The sequence below is a fragment of the Ovis canadensis genome, chromosome 5 (genome assembly GCF_042477335.2).
Source record: "Ovis canadensis isolate MfBH-ARS-UI-01 breed Bighorn chromosome 5, ARS-UI_OviCan_v2, whole genome shotgun sequence".
In the NCBI taxonomy this organism is placed as follows: domain Eukaryota; kingdom Metazoa; phylum Chordata; class Mammalia; order Artiodactyla; family Bovidae; genus Ovis; species Ovis canadensis.
This window is the reverse complement of record NC_091249.1, coordinates 22,512,906-22,526,417: the sequence shown is the minus strand read 5'-3', so window position 1 is coordinate 22,526,417 and position 13,512 is coordinate 22,512,906. Positions and strand designations below refer to the sequence as shown.

General features: G+C 54.8%; 1 protein-coding gene across 4 annotated transcripts; it reads right to left on the bottom strand.

The window, feature by feature from the left end:
• EPHX3 (epoxide hydrolase 3) lies at positions 1–13,107 on the bottom strand. 4 transcript variants are annotated; one of them, XM_069590735.1, is made up of 9 exons: positions 12,624–12,882; positions 11,426–11,700; positions 11,131–11,216; positions 10,528–10,685; positions 10,301–10,429; positions 8,979–9,082; positions 8,764–8,900; positions 4,262–4,319; positions 2,450–2,588 (listed from the first exon to the last, which is right to left on the bottom strand). In XM_069590735.1, exons 2-9 carry the CDS (start codon positions 11,666–11,668, stop codon positions 2,544–2,546), a joined length of 960 nt encoding a protein of 319 aa, XP_069446836.1. In that variant the 5' UTR covers positions 11,669–11,700; positions 12,624–12,882; the 3' UTR covers positions 2,450–2,543. The 4 variants fall into 4 exon arrangements, with proteins under 4 accessions (XP_069446837.1, XP_069446836.1, XP_069446838.1 ...); XM_069590736.1 differs by lacking the exons at positions 2,450–2,588; positions 4,262–4,319 and adding an exon at positions 1–153; XM_069590737.1 differs by lacking the exon at positions 4,262–4,319.
• Positions 13,108–13,512: the final 405 nt, after the last annotated feature.

The following is a 13,512-nucleotide window of genomic DNA, read 5'->3' as shown; positions in this document are numbered from 1 at the left end:
TTTACAGCGTGTAGGCTTCAGTAGTTTCAGCACACAGGCTCAGTAAGTGCAGCTCACGGACTCTAGAGCTCAGGCTCAGTCGTCGTCGTGCACAAGCTTAGCTGTCCCACGGCACGTGGGACCTTTCCGGACCATGGATCGAACCAGCGTCCCCTGCATTGCAAGGAGCCCTGTCAGTCCCTTTCTGAAGCCCCCAATTTCTGAGGACACCAACTCAGCAAGGCAGAAAGTGAGGGTCCCTGCTCCGGCTTTCTGCTGCCCTCCAGGCACAGTGGCAGGAATAGCCCAAGGTGTCCAGATCCCTGGGGGTTAGGACAGTCAGAGCAATTATTCCCATGACTTTGCAGCAGGCAGACACCCAGTTCCCAACATGGTGGGGGTAGGGGTGGGTTTGAGCCGTCTCCCTTGCCCCTGCTGGTTGCCTTGGCCAGGGACTGCATTTCTCCTCAATGAGCTCAGTCCCCAGGGATGCAGGACCTGGGGCCAGGCCAAGACACAGCTGCTGGGCCCAGGCCCGCTGACCGGGAACCTGAGAATGTGCCCTTCGCTTATCCTCTTGGGACCACAGTCCTGTCCTCTGCACATGAATACTGGGGCTGGGCCCTTACACCCAGGCTATGGGAGCCCAACAAGAACCAGCAGGAGTGAGGGCCGCTGGGTTATAGGGCCTGGGCAACAGGGGGACGGGATGGACCCCAGGGGCTGTGGGCTGCAGACCCGGCCAGCGATCCTGACTACTGCCTCCCTGGAGCCCTCTCATGCACAAACCCTTCATGGCTTCCCGTTGCCCAGAGCGACATCTTCCTCACCAGTTTCCCTTCCCCGTTTCCCAGCCGTCCCAGCTTTTTCTGGCTGTGTGCTGGGGTCTTGGCTGCTGTGCAGACCTTTCTCTAGTTGCAACGTGCCGCCTTCTCATTGCAGTGGCTTCTCTTGTTGCGGAGCACGCGCTCTAGGGCACTCGGGCTTCAGTTGTTGTGGCCCGTGAGCTTAGCAGTCGTGGCTCCCGGGCTCTAGAGCACAGGCTCTACAGTTGTGGCGCACAGGCTTAGTTGCCAGTGGCACATGAGATCTTTTGGGACCAGGGACTGAACCCACCTCTGCTGCATTGACTGGTGGATTCTTTACCGCAGAGCCACCAGGGAAGCCCTCAGCCTTTCCAGTTTTCACAATGGCTGTACCCACTGCCTGGAACACCTTCCTCCAATTTGGGAGACTCCTTTCACCTGATAGCTCACTCTAGCCCTCCAGCTCTCCTCACCTTCATTCAGTCATTTGACAAACACACACTGAGCAACTACTTTGTGCCTGACCCTATTACAGGTAGAGGTGATGAAGACCGAGCAGGTTCCTGCCCTGATAAAGGGGAAACAGATAAGAAACAAGGAGGCAAACAAATAAGAACCCTAGAATGGGACATGAGAGATGAAGATATCTCAGTGTAGGGGATCGAGATGGGCATTGCTGACAAGGGACCATTAGAACTAAGACATGGGATTTCTCTTGTGGTCCCGTGGCTAACACCCCAAGCTCCTAATGCAGGGGGCCTGGATTCCATCCCTGATCAGGGAACTATTAATCGATCCCACATGCCACAGCTAAAGAGTTTGCATGCCACAATGAAGATCAAAGATCCTATGTAGCAAAACTAAGACCAGTCAAATAAATAAATAAATAAAAATATTTAGGGACTTCCCTGGAGGCCCAGTGGTAAAAACACTGCGCTTCCACTACAGGGGGTGCGGATTCCATCCCTGGTCAGGGAACTAAGATCCCACGTGTTGCAGTGAAGCCAAAAAAATAAATGAATAAATATATTTATGTTATGTTCAGTTGCTCAGTCGTGTCCGACTCTGCAACCCCATGGACTGCAGCATGCCAGGCTTCACTGTCTTTCACCATCTCCTGGAGTTTGCTCAAACTCATTGAGTCAGTGATGCCATCCAACCATCTCATCCTCTGTCACCCTCTTCTCCTCCTGCCCTCAATCTTTCCCAGCATCAGGGTCTTTTCCAATGAGTTGGCTCTTTGCATCAGGTGGCCTAAGTAATGGAGCTTCAGCTTCAGCATTAGTCCTTCCAATGAATATTCAGGGTGGATTTCCTTTAGGATGGACTGGTTTGAGCTAAAAGAACTGTGATCTGAAATGAGGAGCCTTTCAGACTGTAAGCTGTAAGCCAGAGAGGCAAACAGTCTGGTAGCATGTTCCAGGTGGAAGGAAAAGAAAGTGCAAAGGCCCAGAGGAGAAAGGGGTGGGTGGATAAGAGGAACAGCAAGGAGGCCAGGGTGCTGGGTGCAGAGTGAGCAAGGGTAGGCGCTCAGGGAAACTGATGGGGGCTGAGTTCCAAGGGGCCGAAGATCTGGGTTTAAATGAAAACCACAGTGGACACCACTGGAGGGGTTAGGCCGAGGGAAGCTGACCTGATCAAGGTTGGAAATGATAACACTGCCATTTCTTTTTTTTTTTAATTTTTTTATTTGGCTGTGCTGGGTCTTGGTTGCGTCAGGTGGCATCTTCATTTCTGCATGTGGGATCTTCAGTTGTGTCATGAAGGATCTAGTTTCCTGACCAGGGATTGAATCCAGGCCCCCTGCATTGGGAGCATGGAGTCTTTAAGCACTGGATCACGAGGGAAGTCCCAACATTGCCATTTCTTCTCCCAGGGATCCTTCCCTGCAGTTTCCCATGGACTCTGCTGCCTCCCATGGCCTCTCTCAGTTCCACTCTGACCCTTCCATGTGATCCTACCTGGCTCCCACAGCATTCTGAGCTCTGTGGGCCTCTGTCTTGCTCACTGCTGAATCCCCGATGTCTAGTATATAGAGCCTGGCACACAGCTGGTGAAATAACGGTCAACTGAAGAATGAATATACCCAGCACATGTTAGAGGAACAGCAGGACCGAGGTGCTGGGACGTGAACCTGCTCGAAGCCAGTCCCTATCTGGACATGGACATGTCTGGCCTCAGTGAGACCAGGGCTCAGTCAGAGGGAAGGATGGGGGCTGATGGGGCCTCCTGAAGGAGGAGCGGGTGTGAGGGCTTAAAGTGGAAGAAAAGGGGGTGAAAAGAAAGGAACTCACTTCCATCAAGCACCTACTGGCTCAACAGCTCTGGGCAGGGGAAGAAGGGAAGCGATACTCCCACCCTTGGTGGGGGATGGGCAGGCAGTGGTTTCCCTGCCTTAAGACCCTCCACTGGACAGGACATCCCAATGGATGTCTTGGCCTCATGGGCTATGTGGTCAGACCACTCCAACCTTCCTTGCCCAGGGCCTCACCCAGGACCTCATCTCTTCCAGCTCACCTCTGAACTAAGACACTCTGTGTGCATGCGTGGGTATGTTTTTTAAGTTGCTTCAGTCATGTAAGACTTTGTGCGACCCTAGGAATTGTAGCCCGCCAGGCTCCTCTGTCCATGGGATTCTCCAGGCAAAGAATACTGGAATGGGTTGCCATGCTCTCCTCCGGGGGATCTTCCCTACCCAGGGATCAAACCTGTATCTCTTACGTCTCCTACACTGACAAGCAGGTTCTTTACCACTAGCATCACCTGGGAAGCCCAAGACACTCTGACACCCTTTATTACTTCCTTGCCGTCCCAGCTCCTGAAACTTGCCTTCCTTCTTTCCTGCAGGTGTGGCACTTGTCCCCCCCCCCCCCCACACACACTTTTCCTCTTGCTTCAGAGAAGGGGAGCATTCCCCCTCACCTTGGCTTTTCATTACCTCTTTCCTTGGCCATAGGCTGAGGTCTCTTCTGTGACAAACCAAAGTGTTAATTGCTCAGTCATACCCGAATCCTCGAGACCCTATGGACTGTAGCCCGCCAGGCTCCTTTGTCCATGGGATTCTCCAGGCAAGGATACTAGAGTGGGTTGCCATTTTCTGCTCCAGGGGATCTTCCTGACCCAGGGATCAAACCCACATCTCCCAAGTCTCATCATTGAAGGCGGATTCTTTACCATCTGAGCCACCAGGGATTCTATGATAAAGTGAAACCTGCAGCAAACGCTCATTTCACAGGCACACCCCTTCCCAGAGCTCTTGTCTCTCTCCCCTGCATCTCTCCCCACTGCTTGCTCCATTCTTCCCCTTCTCCATTCTGCTCTACGCCCCAAGAGGCTGACCTCTACAGACTGTATCAATGGACATCCTTGTCCTCTGGCTTCCAAGTGGGTTTGGCCAATAGGAGGCACTGGCAGAAGATGAAGTGGTGGGGCAGGGGATAGGTAGAGGGAGAAGGAGAAACGGGATATTAATTCACCTGTATCTTTCCTGGTAGGGTCACCACTTCAGCTGACTGTATCGCTTGACCAAAGGTCCTGTCCATACAATCCACAGGGTATTAAAGAGCAGAGACATCATTTGGTCAACAAAAGTCTGTATAGTCAAAGCTATGATTTTTCCAGTAGTCATGTATGGATGTGAAAGTGAGTGCCGAAGAATTGATGCTTTTGAACTGTGGTGTGGAGAAGACTCTTGAGAGTCGCTTAGACAGCAAGGAGATCAAACCAGTCAGTCCTAAAGGAAATCAATCCTGAATATTCATTGGAAGGACTGATGCTGAAGCTGAATCTCCAGTACTTTGGCCACCTGATGTGAAAAGCTGACTCACTGGAAAAGATCCTGATGCTGGGAAAGACCCTGTCCCCCGGGAAACAAGGGGGCAACAGAGGGTGAGATGGTTAGATAGCATCACCAACTCAACAGGCATGACTCTGAGCAAACACCAGAGATAGTGAAGGACAGAGAGCCAGATGTGCTGCAGTCCATGGGGTCACAAATAGTCAGACACGACTTAGTGACTGAACAACAAACAGCACACAAACCTCTCTCTGGGCTCTGCTAACATCCTTCCTTCCCCCTTCCCAGGCAGGGGGATCCGGAAGTGGTCATGGCTCTTCAGGGTTGCTCACTGGGGTTTGCTGCACTAACCCCTGTTGGTTTCCCCAAACCCTGCCCACTGTACATGGTCCCTATAGCAAATCTGTCTCAAATTGCCCCATTTGAATGTTAGTTGTTCCCTCCAGGCTCCCAACTGGGGTCCCCGCTCTTCCCTCCCATCTCCACTTAACTGCATTCAGAGCATCCAAGTCCACTGTCCTCAGCTTGAATTCTCAGGTTTCCTCCCTCACAGTCTGCATGCCTCAATCCTCCAAATCTCTCAGTAGCTTTTGATACCATGGGCTATGTATGCCTCTCTTCCTTGACCTCCTCCCCCACCATTTCTGGGGCATCACCCCTGCCTACTTCCTCTGCTGCCTATCCCTAACCCCTCCTCCTTTGCTTGTCTCTTAGATGCTGGGGACTCCCAAGTCTTGTTTGTTCTCCACTCTGTTCTGGGAAGGCTTCATTCTCTCTCCCAGCTTCAGTGCCCTTTTGCCTCACCAAACACGGATGCTTGCTGGATTATCTTTAACCTATTAGATGCTTCCAGGTTCCTGCCTCAGGGGTCCTGCTCCCTCAGGTTCAATATGCCCCAAACGTGCTTCTGGTTTTCCCTGGGATTCTACTCCTCCTTCAAGGGCCTGGACTTCATCCTCTATTGCCTGGACCACACCCATTCTTCCAAGCCTCCCCACCTTGTCTTCCCCCTCTGGTCCTGCCCCCTTACCAGCTCCCAAGTAATATTCCAGACATGCAGATCTGTCTGGGACCCTTCCCTGCGGCCCCGGTCATACTGGAGATGTGGCTCCTGGCCTCGTGTTGGAAGCATTCTGCATTCCCACGTCTTCCCATCCCAAACCTTCCTCCCAGTCCCACAGAAATGCTAAATGACCTGTGCACAGGAGGTTTCTGTGGACTGGAGCACATTCTAGCAGGATTCAGCTCTAAGGCCGCCTCCTCCAGGTAGGTGCCCATCCCATCCCCTCGCCCCTAGTCCCTCATTCCACTCGGGCCTGACCACACAGGGCTGGGAGAATCTGCCCGGCTTTATCTCCCTTGTCCGTCCACTGGTGCGTGGCCACGGATTACAGTTGGTAGCAAGGACATGTACATGAGTGGGTGAGCGAATGAATGAGTGAATGATAAGGGAGTAAACGATGGAACGTGATCTGGAGACGTGAGCCCGGAGCAGGAAAAGGCAGACGCGGTGTCTGGGAGGGGCCTCAATCAGAGTCCAAAACCTCCGGGTGTCGGCTCCTCCTCAGCTCTAAGAAAGACGCTCCCGGATTGGCTCAGGCTGAGAGAGGCGGGTTTTGGCCGAGCCTCTAGTTGCTATTGGCTCACTTGCCAGGACTCTGCCCAATCAACGCGATCACCTCTCCCCTCTCCCCACCAAACCGCCTTTCGCCGGCCAGCAGCCGCGGAGGCGTAAGACGGCGCCTTCTCGTTACCCTGACAACCGTCAGCGGACCACCCCCCCCCCCCGTCGCCCTGGCAACTGTTCGAGGCCTCTCGTCAGCCTTCTCCTGGGCCCCTCCGGTCACCCAGACAACCTCTACCCGTTCCGGTTAACCATCAGCCCTTTCCCCGTCACCCTAGCAACGGTCACCAGACCCACCGCCAACCTTGCCCGCCCCCCGCCCCCGCGACACACCGTCTTCATCCTGCACACAGGCTTCCTCGTCCTAAACCTTAGCTGAGGTCCCGGGCGCCCTCTTCCTCTCGTCCATCTTCCTGGCCCCTCGACTGCGGCGAGGAAGAGTAGAGGCGGGGAGCCCGGATGGGTGGGGTCTGGGGGTCCTGGCTCAGATCGGGGCTAACAGACCATCTGGTTCTGAGGCTGTGCGCAGCTCTGGGCCTATCTCCTCGCTCTCACTCTTGCGTGAGAAGTTCAGCCGCCACAGGGAGCTTCTCAAAATGCAAACCATGTCCCTCCCCTGCTGAAAACCCTCCCTGGCTCCCCTTGAGAATCAGATCCGAACTCTTTGAAGCCCCTGGCGGTCTGGCTGTGGCCTCTTCCTCGCGCCTGCCCCCTCGCTCTACCCTAGCAGGCACTAATCTCCACACTGTTTGCTACTCGAGTAGCCCAAGCTTATCCCAGCCTCTGACCTTCCTGTCACTGCTTCCCACTCCCTGAAACGAAAACCTTTCCTGGGACCGGTCACACACCCACGTTGCTCTTTCTGCCTTTTCTCTGTTAACTCCAGAAGGGGGCCTGTGTCCTTGAATACACTCTATCCTCGGGGCCTAGAACAGCTCCTGACACATAGGATGAGTGAAAGGATTTTTATGCAGGGGACAAAAGAGGACAGAGCGGGGTAACCAGCAGGCAGGCTTTGGCTAGGCAGGTCCATCCAGGAGATAAAAGTGAAAAAGTAAAAAGTGTTAGTCGCTCAGTCATGTCCAAGTCTTTGTGACCCCCATAGACTGTAACCCACCAGGCTCTCTGTCCAGGGTATTCTCCAGGCGAAAACACTGGAGTGGGTTGCCATGCCCTTCTCCAGGAGATCATCCCCAACCAGGGATCAAATCCGGGTCTCCTACATTGCAGGCAGATTCTTTACCATCTGAGCCACCAGAGAAGCCCCCAGAGATAAGAGAAAGGTATTATTTCTGAGACCCTCAGACTGATTCATCACACTGCTGCAAGTCGTAACAGTGTTCCCAGAGGCCAGGACAAGGCTAGGGAGATAAAAGTTAATGCTGTGACCAGCCTGGGGCTGGATGGTTCACCTTCGACATGTATGATCTTCACTCGGAGGCTGGAGCCAGGAGTCCCCATGAAGAATCAGCAGAAACTCTGGTTAATTTGGAACAGAAGAGTCTAGGAACTGGGGAGGCAGGCCTGACACCCCAGATGGCTATTCAGGGAGCTGGTCCCAATCTTACTTATCCTAACAGAGCCAAGAGCTGTTTTCCCATAGATCTGAGACAGAGATCCCAGGGATCTTTCCCAGGCTGGGGTGGTAGAATTTGACCTCACAAGGCCAGGAGTCATGACCGGGAGGGAGATCATGGGAGTTTTTCCAGGGCCTGGCTGGAGAGGAGTTTGGACCTCCACCTGCCTATGTGAGTGAGGAACTGAAATTTTCATCGTATTTAATTTTAATTAACTTGCATTTAAATGGAAGTAGCCAGACGTGGCTACAAGTACTGTATTGGACAGAGCAGCATTTAGCTGAGGACTCCAGACTGGTGGTGGAAGCCAGGGACAGAAAGATCATAGTTCATGGTCAACGCAGCTCTGGGCTTTGACTTTGGCAAGATGGGTGGGGCCTCATGGAGAGGAGAAGTAGGACACTCAGTATCTAGCTCCGCAGAGAGGCATACCTGGTTCCCAGGGGTCAAAGTGCTTGCTCACACGTGCATACATGCCTGCCTGTATGTGAGCATATGAGGGTGGTGTGCCTGAGGGTATCCACAGAGGCACTTGTGTGCAGTCTAGGAGTTCCATCCATGTGCATCAAGAGTCCATCAGTATATATACAACCTGGGAGCATGCAAGCCAGTGTGAGAACTCCTGGGTGCATGCAAGCCAGTGAGCTAGGGCCATCAGTCCAGCAGGTCTTGCAAGAAGGCCCACATATACTGGTGCATTTCCACAGGGTTGGTCTGAGGGATCCAGTGCCCCATGCCTGGCAGGATGTGGGCTTCAAGCCGGCCTGGCACAAAACGGCTGCTGATGGCCTCTACCAGCCCTTGCTCAAAATAGGGGTCCTTCTCCCCCCATAGCAGCAGTGTGGGTGTGGCCAGCTCCTGGGGCTCCAGGGGGAAGGTCCTATGATCAAGACAGACAGACAGACAGGCAGAAGGATGGCTGCTCCACCCCCACCCCCATGCCCACAACTCTCCTGAGCCTGTCAGGCCCTGGGTCCTCACCTGAAAATGTTTCGATAGTAGTTGAGGGGCCCGGTGAGGCCACCAGGCTGTGAGAAGTCATAAAGGAAGGCTTCAAGTTCGCTGGGGGTCAACTGTGGGATGCCCCTCTTGCGGTGGGTGAGGGTGGTCTTCAGGATCTGGGCACACAACAAGACGCCGGCTTCAGTCCCAACCCACGACCCTCCACCCAGCCCTGGGCCTTCACCCTACTGCACCTGGAAGTCAGACATGGATAGCAGCTTCTCGGGCAGCCAGGGAAGCTGGAATAGGAACATGTAGTTGGAACGGAAGAACTGGCCGATGTGGTGCAAAGAGTAGTCTAGGGTAGGGAGAAGGAGGCAGGTGTGAGGCCTGGGTTTCTGCGGGCCCCATGCCTCTGCACTTGACACATACCCAGATCATGCACATAGATATGCCAAGACTCAGGAATACCACGGCTGCCTGCCTGAGCCTGTGGGGACACTCAGTGGTCCTCTCGGCCAGGGCCCCAGCTTGTCTCTCTCCTAAGTGGCCACTGTACCCACAGAATGGGGGCACTTTCCTCCACAGTCCCCAGGAGCTCCCTGAGCCACTGGCGTGCTTCCCCTGCCATGTCTGAATGCGTTTCTCCTGCCTCATTCAGCTAACATTTATTGACCACCTACTGACCCTGTTCTAGACTCGAGATATAGCAGTGAATGGAACAGACAAAACTCTCTTGCCCTCAGGAAGCTGGAGACGGAGACAGATAAGAAACAAAAAAAAAGAAAGAGAGATAATACAGCTCTGACTACAATTCTGGGGTTTAAAATTAGGTGATGTGATGGACACTGGGTGGCCAGAGAAATGACACCTCAAATGTTATTTTGTAGTTGCTTCTGTTTCCCCAACTGGACCATGGGATAATAACATTTTCAGAAGCCCAGGAGGCTTGTGTAGGTTACTCTATGCAGGCTCCTTGTCAAAGCAACTGTAGGGCCTTTCCTGGTGGTCCAGTGGTTAAGAATGCACCCTGCAATGCAGGGGGACCTGGGTTCAATTCCTGGTCTGGGAAGATCGCACATGCTGTGGAATAACAAAGCCCGTGGACCACAGCTACTGAGCCTGTGCTCCAGAGCCTGGGAGCCACAACTATTGACCTCACATGTCACAACTACTGAAGCCCACACACCTAGAACCCATGCTCTGCAACAAGAAAAGCCACCACAATGGGAAGCCTGTGCACCACAACAAAGAGTAGTCCTTGCTCACCGAAACTAGAGAAAGCCCACGTGCAGAAACAAAGACCCATCACAGCCAAAAATAAATAAACAGTAGATCTTGGGGGGGAGGGGGGGAAGCAATTGTAACCTGTAAGTGCTCACAAAAATGTGGATTACTCCTAGGTGTACCATCATGGATTATAGATTGAGAACACCATGGGGGAAGGAACCCAGGTTTACCACTGTGCCCCCAGCCCCCAGAGTGGTGACAAGGTGGACAGACATAGAAGTGCTGACACAGACATACACACCCCTTCACACAAGCACACACCAGCATCCAGGACTCCCCAACACACCTTGGTACACTGACATGGGGGGAGCACTGACCACTACCATTCGCTCCACCAGAGATGGGTAGTAGATGGAGAAATTCCAGGCTAGGAGTGCACCCCAGTCATGGGCCACGAGGATACATTTGGAATAACCTGGCAGGGAGGTCAGAGGAGACTGTTTAAGTGAGATGTCAGGTAGTGGTGAGGCAGGGGTGAGGGGGGCCAGGGCTGGGATGGGGGCACCTCCCTACCCAGGCCCAGAATGACATCCTGGATATCTGCCATCAGCAGGTCCATGGTGTAACAATCCACATCCTTTGGCGCATCGGAGGAGCCATATCCCCGCAGGTCCACAGCCACCACGTGGAAACGGCTCTGAAACTCCTGGAGCTGGTAGCGCCAGGAGAACCTGTTAGGCGGGCCAGGGAGGGAGGTTGAGTCAGGATACCAGGGCAGCACCTCTGCATGACACCCAGCAGGGACCCTGGGGTGACCCCCCACTTTCCTGTCTAGGACTTCGCAGAAGGGAGGATGGGGAACCACAGCAGGTCAGCTGTGCCCTGGATTCTGGGCAGCCTCAACATGGATATTTCTTCACCCCATCCCCTCAGGGCCTCCTGTCTCCATCTATCTCCGTGTGGACCCCTGTCCTCCAGCACCCCGTCTAGGCCCGATATACTTTGCCTTAGCGGCTCCCAGTCTACCCAGCACTTGTCTCTGCCTCCTCAGTGCTCTAGTGGTCCAAGCTCCACACCTGCCGCCCCACCCTACCCCCCACCCCCGTCCCTCCCCACCCCACCCCTCCCTCCCGCATCCAGTCCTGTGCGTCCCAGGACCCTGGGCCTCCAACATACCAGTTCTCAGGGAAGCCATGCAGAAACAGCATGAGGGGCCCCTTGCCGCGTCCAGCGGAGACATAGTGCAGGCGCAGGCCCGAGCTCTGGGGGAGGGCACAGTCTGAGACCTGGGAAACCCCTCTTCCCCGGGCCTGAACACCTCCCTTCTACCGGGTCACATGCGTACTTAGACTTGGATTCAACCATTTGCCACTCCGCACCTGTCCAACACAGGCCGGCCTTCCAGGATCCTTGACCCTCGAAAGCCCGGTGACGGCGCCCCCTCCCGCCCCCCTCCCCTCATCATGCTCACCCTGAGAATCAGGAAGCAGTGCTCTCCCAGCGTGGGGTCGCTCAAGCAGACCGGTGGGTTGTGCCGGGGGCGCCCGCAAAAGCCGCGTCGCGGCCGACACATCACATGTGTGAGCGCGATGCAACCATAGACAGCTGCAGCCACCAGCGCCGCCGAGAACACGAGGCTCCACATAAAGGCACGAAGCAGCTTCAGAGTGAGGCGCGAGGGCGCCAGTAGCGCCGTCACCACCAGCTCGGGCATGTCTCCGCGTCCCGGGACTACCGCGTTGACGTCTGGGGTATGGGCGAGGGGCGCGGGCTGCAGCAGCGAGGCGGGATCTGGGCTGGCGAGCCCGCCGCCTTTGGTCTGGAGCCCCTCCGTGTCGTCGGGGTTTGCCGAACGCACCGAGAGAAGAGGCGGGCGGCTCAGACCGAAACTGCCGTGGCTTACAACTCAACTAAGTGCTAGATAAACACCTGGGCGCGACAGTGGCAGGGAGCAAGGCTCGAGGTGCGGGGGAGGAGGCTGCGAGGACCAGACTCAGGTGATTGGGGTGGAGTCTTGGGGAGAAGGGATGCTAAAGACTGGGGCTGTGGGAGAGATCTAGAAAGGCTTAGGCGAGTCTTAAGGGGCGGGGGTCTAGTAGGACGACGGAGTTGGCTGGGTGATCGGGGTCTAAAGTCTAGAGGGAGACTGAGGTCCTGCATGAACCGAAGACAGGAGGCGCTGTGGGTGAAATGGGCGGGGTCTGGGGCAAAGGGGCGGGGCAATGCAGGGTAAGTGCGGCCTACTAGCTGGAAAGGTGGGCCCCAACTCGGCCTAAGAGCGTTAAGTAGGCTAGGGGCGCGGCTTAGGAGGCTGGGAATGAGGATGGAGCCTAAGAAGGCGGGGCCTAAGTTGGGCGGAGAAGGCCCGAGGCAGGGTCTGGATGGATTCTGTGACGGGGATGGACCAATGAGCTGGGAGTCGGCCTGGTTACTGGCCAATGAGGCGGGGGGCCGGGGTCGGAACCTAATATGGCGGGTCGAGGGCCCGGAAGCGGAAGAAGGGGGATAAGCAGTGCCATGGCGAAGGTTAGGAGGGAATCGCGGGCTGTCGCCGCGGCCCAAGGAGGCCTCGGAAGCTTCTGCCGCTACCCTCATCTCCCAGGAGCTCCCCTCCCTGGAGCGCGCGACCCTCCCCTCAGTCTGACTCCGAGGGACCTGGCAGCACCTACACTAAGCTCTGGTTCCAACGGTGGTCCAGTGGCTCAGACCCCTCGCCGGCTCCAGTTGGTCCGCCGGATCCGTTGGCCCGCCCCTGTACGCCTGTGATTGGATAGCGGCGGTTATTGACGTGCAGGCTACACCCCCGGAGCCAATCCGCAGTTGTTGAGACCGGGACTCAGCCAGTGAAGACCAGAGCTTAACTCCTAGAAGGCAGGCCCGGCCCGGGCGCTGGAGAATCGGACTGGTCGAATCACTGGGGCTCTGGCCAAAAGAGGAAAAAGAGTAGGGTTGGATGAGAAGCCCGGCAGGGTAGCTTCTTCCTCTTCCAGTTTTGCAATCTTCCTCCCAAGATCCTAAACATTTCAAAGTTACTCATTACTTAACCCTGATAATAATCCTATTAAGTGTAGATACTATCACCCTCCTGTATTATAAACCAAGAGCCTGAAATTCGAGTATTAAGTCATTTGCCTGAAGCCTAACAGCTGACTCAACAGCAATCAAGGACTTGAGAAAAATAGCAGTCTTGGGCTCCACCTCTTCCTCCAACCAGAGGCAGGCTTTGGGATGATTTTCGGTATTTATTAATAGCCATCTCTAAATGTGTTTATGTGGATTTATCTTTTGACTACCAATTTGGGGCATTGACTGTCATTGTCACCACCACTGCAGGAGCCGTATCCATGTTGTTTTCCTACTGGTTCCCTCTAACTTTACCCCATTTTGTCACCTCTCATCTTCCCTTACATGGGCTTTCGTGGTGACTTAGTGGTAAAATCCGCCTGCCAACGCAGGAGATGCAGGTTTGACCCCTGAGTCGGGAAGATCCCCTGGAGAAGGAAATGGCAACCCACTCCAATGTTCTTGCCTGGGAAATCCCATGGACAGAGCAGCCTG